This window comes from Lichenostomus cassidix, chromosome Z (genome assembly GCF_008360975.1).
Source record: "Lichenostomus cassidix isolate B80296 chromosome Z, HeHo_3.0, whole genome shotgun sequence".
In the NCBI taxonomy this organism is placed as follows: domain Eukaryota; kingdom Metazoa; phylum Chordata; class Aves; order Passeriformes; family Meliphagidae; genus Lichenostomus; species Lichenostomus cassidix.
This window is the reverse complement of record NC_139511.1, coordinates 18,366,960-18,375,567: the sequence shown is the minus strand read 5'-3', so window position 1 is coordinate 18,375,567 and position 8,608 is coordinate 18,366,960. Positions and strand designations below refer to the sequence as shown.

The following is an 8,608-nucleotide window of genomic DNA, read 5'->3' as shown; positions in this document are numbered from 1 at the left end:
GGGCAGGGTGGGGCTCTGCCATGTCACAAAGGTCCTCTGGGCATCACAAGGTCCCACATCACCAAAGGCCCTGACACAGTGCAGGTGTGTCACAAAGGGCCACACCCAGCACCCTTTAGCAGCCAAACCCACTGCAAGGGGCATGGAGCACTCCCTGGACTTGTGGGCTTCTAACCCTTTGTTATGATCTGGTTGTTAACATGATCAGTTATGCCTCTGCCCGAATTAAAGTGCAAACACCACATGCCCAAGTCAATAGCGTGGGCTCTTTTGGACAGTCAATGAGAGAGAGGGGGAGGGGGAGAGAGAGAGAGAGAAGGAGAGAAAAAAAGACAGAGAGTGACAGAGACAGATTAAACAGAAAATGTCACTCCTCCGTGCATCCCAGTGGCGTCCCATTGATGCTGTACCTCAGGCCTTCTTGGTGGGGAGGCACCCCTGAAAACATAGAGTTGAATGGACTGAAATACATTTGGGCCAGGTGGGAAGGCCCAGCTACCTCCCGTGGCAAGGGCCAAGTTTGACACAGTCTCTTGAAACAGACTCTGCATCTGTGGCATCACTTTGCATGATGTGCAGTGCTCTTCTGCAAGGCCTCAGCAGTGAGCCTGGGGAGAGCTTCAGGCATTTTTGATGGATTATGATGCCTCCTCAGCTGCCCCTCATGGGAGGCTTGTGGCCTCCCCCAGCGCAAAGCCAATCCGAGCTGAATTTCAGGACAACTCCTGGGTTTGGCTTTCTTGTGGATACATTGGTCTCCCTTAGTCTGGTTGACTTCTCCCTAGATGTGAGCTAACTGAACAATAGTGTCACCTTTATCTGATCTCAAGCTGCCTTCAGCAGGTGAATTCACAGAGCAAAGTTGCAGTCAGTTCAAGGAGGGGTGGGCCTGAGTGCTCACAGCTTCTTTATCCAGTTTTGCCATAAGGGCCAAAACTCCTTTGTAACACTGCTTAAGCCATCAAGAGTAACATTTCAGTCTCCGACTGCCCTGATGTGCCCAGAGCCCCCGTGAGGCCTTGCACACAGTCCCACAAAGCGATGACAGGCCAAGGCCTGCACTGCAAAGCCCTGGCTTTGGAGGGTGGGCATGAGCAATTGGCCAGATGGACGTGGCCAAGGAGTTGTAGTTGGTGGCTCCCTGTCCAGGTGCAGACCAGGGACGAGGGGTGTCCCTCAGGGCTCTGCCTTAGCCTTGGGGATCTTGAATGGTTTCCCCAATGACACAGAGAGGGGGTACAGATCCCCCTCAGCACAGGCTTTGCAGGGCACAGGAAACTGAGCAGGGCAGAGGCTGAGGAGAAGGGCTTGGAGGTGCCAATGGATGAGAAGCTCAGCGTGAGCCAGCAATCTCTGCTCCCAGCCCAGGAAGCCACCCATCCATCCTGGGCCATACACAGGCAAATGAGCGATGAGCAGCACGTCAAGGGAGCCGATTCTGCACCTCTCCTCTGTGTTTGGGAGAGCCCAGCTGGAGCACTGCATCCGTGTCTGGGGGCCCCAGCATCAGAAGGATGCGGACCTGTTCAAATGAGTTCAGAGGAGCGCGATGGAGATGCTCAGAGAGCAGCACCTCTGCTATGAAGACAGGCTGGGCAGAGAATGCATTACGATGCGATGAGGGAGAGATGCCTCTGCCCAAATTCAGGTGCAAATGAGACCACATGCGGACAACATACAGGTTTCATTGAACATGGATTTATTTAAGAAGCAATGTGAGGGAGAGAGGCACAAAGAAATAGGAAAGGGATCTCGGAGAGAGAGCAAGAGAGCAGAAGATAATCAGATAAAGAACAAGATGATCTTTCAGGCCCTTCCCATGCCAATCCATTCAGTGATTCTAGAATGTGTGTGGATGTGTATAAGAACTATATATTACAGTTAATATTACTATCATTATAATCATTTACTACTACTACTGCTATTTCATCTTCATCTTCTTCTTTGACTTAAGATGATCATTATTATTATTATTTCCTTTATAAATTTCTTCATCTTAGTATTCTACTTTTTCTTCTGCTTATTTCTTACTACTACTATTTCTTCTTAATCTCCTTCTTCTACACCTTTTTCTTCTTCCTATTTCTTACTACTACTACTATTTCTGCTTTATCTTCTGCTACTTCTACTTCTTTTTCTTCCTCCTATTTCTTACAACTACTTCAAATTCTTCTTCTTTATCACTTCAAACTTTTGTTATTTCTTATTCTTATTTACTACTATTATTTCCACATCTTCTTCATCTTCTCCTAGTCCTTACTCATATCCTTACTCTTTTATTGTGAGTGTGTTTTTTGGGGGGATCTTTTTGGTTTTTTTGGTGGGGTTTTTGTTTGGTTATTTTTACTACTACTATATTCTAAAGCCACCTTTCATTATTCTGCGGGGCCCATCCTGGCACTGTCGGCAGGCGCTAATCCTCGGGCCGTGCCGCCAGGCAGGGGCAGCAGAAGAGGCTGCACAGCACCTGCAGAGCACGCCTGAGGCGGGAGGGACGTTTCTTGTGGGGACCCAGGTGCTGGCCGAGCGCCGGGGCTCCCGGCTGGGGAGCTGAGGGGCTGGGGCAGCTGTGCGGGGCAGACAGCGGGCTCTGTGTCCCTGACTCTGGCAGCTGCTCCTCGAAGGCAGGAGAAGCCACGTGTCCTCGCAGGGCTTGGGCTTCCAGATGGGGAGGCAAGGCACAGAGCGGCACTTGGTAGCACGGATCAAATGCCTGGTGCTCAACTCAAGCTTCCCGAGGGATAGGCACCGGGAGCCCATCTTCTGTAAAACCTGCCTGTCTTTGCACTCCGTTTTCTTCTTCGTGCAGCTCCAGGAGGCTCACTTTATCCCACTCATCCTCCTCCTGCAGCAGGGGCTTGACCCCGATGCTGTTGCCGCTCACGCTTTGCCAGTTGTCCTGCTTGAGCTCTTTGTCGCTGTCATCTCCCCAGATGGACTGCACCGAGGGCCGGTTGTCGTTTCCTTTGGGCAACTCCTGGCCAATTGACTCTTCCCAGTCGGACACATCATGGTAACTACCGACTTCTCCGTGGGAGGACAGCCCTTGCTCGATGGATTCTTCCCAGTCAGAGAGCTTCTGGGAGCTACCAGCTTCTCCGTGGGAAAGCCCTTGCTCCAAGCATTCTCCCCAGTCAGAAAAGTCTTGGCAGCTCCTGCCTTCTCCTTGGGACAGCTCTTGTGCGCTGCATTCATCCCACTAGGAGAGCTCCTGACTGCTGCAGTCGTCTACTGGGGACAGCTCTTGCTCAGGGCAGGCTTCCCCTTGGGACATGTCCTGGTAGCAGCTGGCATCTCCCTGGGACAGCTCTGTGACTTCCTCCTCTCGCACCTGGGAAAGCTCCAGCTGCCCAGCTAAGGCCCCCTCCTCCCTGCCTTGCTCTGCCAAAACCACACCCCTCTCTGCCTCCTCCTGCTGATCACTGCGACCCTGGGTGGCCAGCGGGCAGGAAGAGGAGCTGGGGGAGTAGCAGGGGCTGTGTGGGGCACAGTTTGGGCTCTCTTCCCTGTCTCTTGGAGCTGCTGCTCCTACTTCTGCAGCCAGGCTTTGCTCCATGTGCCTGCAATCCTCTGGCTGCTGGCCAGATGCTTGGACCTCAAGCAAAGCTTGGCTCCTCATCTCACAGATCATGTCCTGGGCTATGTCTGGCACAGCCCGGCTGACATCTGGGAGACTATGTGGGGCACAGACTGAGCTGTCTGTCTCTGCTGATGCCATCTCCTCACTGAGGAAAGGAGAACCTGGTGCCTTTTCCACACCTGGAGCCACAGGCCCAGCAGGCTCCTCCTCCTGCACACCTTTAGCTGGGGCAGCAGCTTCTGACTCAGTGTCCAAGGGACTCCCAGATGCAGGAGAGGCACTAGGCACGTCAGAGGCTGCCTCTCCTGCCACCTGGGTGCCCACACTGCTGGGAGAGCCAGGCCTCTCCTGGGCATAAATCTGGGCATCCTGGTTGCCCTCTGGGTTCAAGCCTTTGCCCCCCATCTCCTGACAGGCACCTTCTGCCCATTGGACAAGGCCCTGGCTGCTCACACCTTCTTCCCTTTGGGACCACTTTTGGTTGCTCATGGCTTTTTGCACCTGGGGCAGCTCTTGGATATTGTAGTGCCTGCCTTGGGATAGCTCCTCGTCGCTGTTGTCTCCCACTTGGGACAATTCTGGCTCTCTCTTGTCTTCTTCCCCTTGGTACACGTGCAGATGGCCTCGCACGTCTTCTTCCAAAGGACTCACTTGCTGGTATCCCTTCCCTTGCCACTGGGACAGCTCTTGGCCTGTCCCATCTGCTTCCCACTGGGACAACTCTTGGTATGTCTCATCATCTTCGTCCCATTGGTCCAGCTCATGGGCTGTGGCACTTGCTTCCCAGTGGCACAGCTCGTGGTGTCTCTCGGATCCCCATGGGCAAAATTCCTGCACCGTCACTTCTTCTTGCCGTCGATAAAACTCTCGCACTACTTCTACCCACAGGCACAGCTCTTGGCCGCCAACAACTCCCCTTTGGGAAAGCTCTCGATCCACCTCGTATTCCCACTCTTGATCCGTGTCAACAAGGGCCCCCTCCTCCTCCTCAGTCTCCCACAGGGGTGGGTCTGAGCCACCCCCTGCCCCCACCCACTGCCCAATGAGGTCCTGGCCTTCCAGCCAGGTGGGCAAGGGGCTGGGGGACTGGGAGTTGGGGTTCACCTTGTCTTCCTCCATCGCTGACATCGTCTAGCGCAGAGGGATCCCGGCAGCTGCTTCCTTCTGACGCAGAGGGTCTCCTGGCACTGGGCACCCCAGGGCTCCGTGCCCCTTATATACCCTCCTGGCAGGGCAGGGTGGGGCTCTGCCATGTCACAAAGGTCCTCTGGGCATCACAAGGTCCCACATCACCAAGGGCCCTGACACAGTGCAGGTGTGTCACAAAGGGCCACACCCAGCACCCTTCAGTAGCCAAACCCACTGCAAGGGGCATGGAGCACTCCCTGGACTTGTGGCCTTCTAGCCCTTTGTTATGATCTGGGTATCAATCTGGCAAATTAAAGAGCAAACACCATATGCCCACTTTGGTAGTGTGTGCTCTTTTGCACAGTCAATGAGAGAGAGAGTTGGACAGTCAATGGGAGAGAGAGAAAGAAAAAGAGACCAAGAGTGGCAGAGACAGATTAAGTAGAAAACCTCCCCACTCTGTGGATCCCAGTGGTGTCCCACTGATGCCACTGATGCCAATCAGGTCTTCTTGGTGGGGAGGGACCCCCTGAAAACATAAGAGTTGAATGGACTGAAATACATTTGGGCTAGGTGGGAAGGCCCAGCTACCTCCCATGGCAAGGGCCAAGTTTGACACAGTCTCTTACAGCAGACTCTGCATCTGTGCCATCATTTTGCATGACATGCAGTGCTCTTCTGCAAGGCCTCAGCAGTGAGCCTGGGGAGAGCTTCAGGTGTCCTTGATGGATTATGATGCCTCCTTAGCTGCCCCTCAAGGGAATGTCCCATGGATGCAGCCTTGCTACAGTGGGAGGTTTTACAGCTGGTCTGGTTTTTGTAAGGGAGGATGGGTGCTCAGTGCCTCTGACCAGACATGACAGCACACCCTTAAAATTCTCCTCCTCCCTTCTTAGCTGGGGGGGAGTGTGTGCATGGCTGGCCTTAGCAGATGAGCCTGGGGCTTTGTCCCGTCCCACTGCAAAAAAAAAAGGGTCGGGAAAGATTCTTTTAATAGATTTCTTGGACAAAAAGTAAAGCACTAACACGGCAATATTTTATCTGAGATCTGTTTATTGATAAAGAAGAGTAAGTGTTCCTACCAAAGGGGGACAGAAAAAGGAATAAAGAAGGGAAAGAAGAGACGGAGAGAGAAAGAACACCAGACAGATCGCTCCCGCTGTACCCTGGCCGTGCCGTCGGCGAGAGTTTGGCAGATGGAGTGGGAGCTGCGAGCTGCAGGAGTCTGCGTGGCTCCCGTGGCTGCTGGGCGCGATTTCCGAGCAGCAGCAGCTGCGTGTGTCTGCCGTGGGCGAAGAACAGGAACAGGACTCGAGGAGCAGCTGCAGGCGGTCAGGGTCGGAGCACGGTGGCTGCAGGCGGCGGCCGCTGCGGGGCTGCTGCGGAGCACACGGCGGCAGCGGAACCGGGCTGGGTGCAGGCAGCGTGCAGACAGCGGTGGCCGCTCCGGGTTTGGTGCAGGCCGAGTGCAGGTGGCGGCAGCTCCGCCGAGAAATAGCGACCATGAGGTTGTCGCGGCGACGGAGGTACCTCGGACAAGCAGCGAAGCAGAGCAGGACAGGGCCAGACAGGATAGCCAGCCAGGAAAGGAGCGGATTGCAGGGAGAAAAATGCGAAGCGGGCGGGAGCGGGGGGGACTTCTGGACGGGCGAGCCCCCGTTCCCTCCAAGAAACCCAGAGAATATAGCCCCCGGTTGTGTCGAAGTAAACTGCTTTTACGCGCGTGGCCGTCCTGCAACGTGACTTCCCGCACACGTTTTCGGCGCGGTTTTTCCCGGGCATCCGGGGATCTGCCCCGCCAGCAAGGGGGGTCGCTTGCCGTCCAGCAGTGGAAGCTTTCTCTCTCCTAAACGGCTGCCAGGCGAAGCCTCTCCGGGAGCACTGCTCCCAGCGCTTACACAGACCGAAAGGCAATTTTTTCACCTCATGTATAACAATTGTTGAGGCATAAATAAAAATCAGGTTGCTCTGTCACCTGGCTTTGAAGGGTAGGCAGTGCGGGGCATGAGCAATTGGCCAGATGGACGTGGCCAAGGAGTTGTAGTTGGTGGCTCCCTGTCCAGGTGCAGACCAGGGACGAGGGGTGTCCCTCAGGGCTCTGCCTTGGCCTCGGGGATCTTGAGTGGTTTCCCCAGTGACACAGAGAAGAGGTGCAGCTCTCCTTCAGCGTGTGCTTTGCAAGGGACAGGAAGCTGAGTGGGGCAGAGGCTGAGAAGAAGGATTTGCAAGTCCTTGGAAATACACAGTAGCGCACATAGCACACATAGCCTGCAGTAGTGGACGGATCAATGTTCCTATGGAAAGCTGGCGCAGGTGAGGGGCTCCATTACTCTGAAGAATTGATTGCTGAGTAAATGGCATGAGCTGGTGTTTCCCAAGTGGGATCATTCTACCCTTAAATTCCAATTTTCATTTAGCTTAGTTCAGCTTCAGAGTATGGACTTTGCATTAAAGCATTTGCTAAGTAGATCTTCTCAAAGTCTGCCATGTTACTTTTGCAGGTGACATCAGATGAATGGTGCAGTTGACACTCCTGAAGGACAGGATGGCATCCAGAGGGACCTGGACAAGCTCAGGGAGTGGGCCCATGGGAACTTCATGAGGTTAAACAACACCAAGTGCAAGGTGCTGCCCCTGGGTTAGGATAACCCCCAGTAACAATCCAGGCTGGGGGATGAAGAGATTGAGAGCAGCCGTGCTGGAAGGATTTGGGGGTGCTGGTGGATGATAGGCTGGACATGACCCAGCCATGTGTACTGGCAGCCCAGAAAGCCAAACGTGCCCTGGGCTGCATCCAAAGCAGCGTGGGCTGCAGGGCGAGGGAGAGTTCTGCCCCTCTGCTCTGCTGTGGTGAGACCTAACCTGGAGCTCTGCATCCAGCTCTGGGGTCCCAGCACAGGACGGACATGGGCCGGCTGGAGTAAGTCCAGAGGAGGCCACCAAGATCATTAGAGTGATGGAGAATTCCTTTTATGAGAAAAGGCTTTTATGAGCTTTGGGATTGTTCAGCCTGGAGAAGACAAGGCTCCTTCTCTTGGAGAGGGACTTTTTTGAAGTACATGTAGTGGCAGGACAAGGGAGAATGGTTTCAGTCTGAAAGCGAATAGGTTTAGATTATATCTAAGGAAGAAATTTATTGTGAAGGTGGTGAGGCACTGGAACAGGTTGCTCAGAGAAGTAGTGGCTGCCCTATCCCTGGAGTGTTTAGGGCCATATTGGATGGGGATCTGAATCACCTGCTCTAGTGAGGTGTTCCTGCCATGGTGGGGGGTCTGGAATTGTATGGTCCCTAAGTGCCCTTTAAACCCAACCCATTCTATGATTCTGTGGCTCAGAAATAGCATTTCTCAGAGTCCCATTATAGAAAAAACTTCAACCTACTTGGGTAAAAGAACAAACAAAATGTCAATGTATTGTAGTTCTTGTTTCAGGACTTGAGGTAAAATTGTCATTACATTGGAGGTCTTACTCCACAAATCATCTCAGGAACAGACATTGGTAAAGTCACAATCTTTTTTTTCTTTCTTTTCCTTTTTTTTTTTTTTAATTAAGTTCCTCCAGGGAATTATCTAAAGTCTGCCAATTCTCCTTGTACTTCTATTGCAGCTGAATTACCTTCCTTAACATCCTTGTTAGAAAACTTGCATAACACTGGAGAAGACCTTCTCTACCCTTCTTCTAACCTGATGGAGAAGTGTTGGGTGAGGGACTTTTTTGAAAACAGATGTGGGTTTGAGCTCCAGCCACCTCAGATTAAAAGTGCTGCCTGCATACATGCGCTGGCCCAAGGTTACTACCTGAAAGGTAAGAACCACACTTGTTATAGCAATCATTATTCTAAAGAAATACATTCTCCTTTACAGCTGAAAAATCATGAAAGTTCTGGATCCTCAGCAGATG

The 8,608-nt window shown here is 52.9% G+C and overlaps 1 protein-coding gene and 1 long non-coding RNA gene across 2 annotated transcripts; one reads left to right on the top strand and one right to left on the bottom strand.

The window, feature by feature from the left end:
• Positions 1–3,199: 3,199 nt before the first annotated feature.
• On the bottom strand, positions 3,200–4,780 carry LOC146424472 (uncharacterized). The gene has a single exon (XM_085043435.1). It carries the CDS (start codon positions 4,706–4,708, stop codon positions 3,200–3,202), a length of 1,509 nt encoding a protein of 502 aa, XP_084899561.1. The 5' UTR covers positions 4,709–4,780.
• Positions 4,781–6,987: 2,207 nt separating this feature from the next.
• Positions 6,988–8,365, top strand: LOC146424471 (uncharacterized). The gene is made up of 3 exons (XR_014846950.1): positions 6,988–7,021; positions 7,210–7,333; positions 8,315–8,365. It is a non-coding gene; the product is annotated as an uncharacterized LOC146424471 (long non-coding RNA).
• The last annotated feature ends 243 nt before the right edge of the window (positions 8,366–8,608 follow it).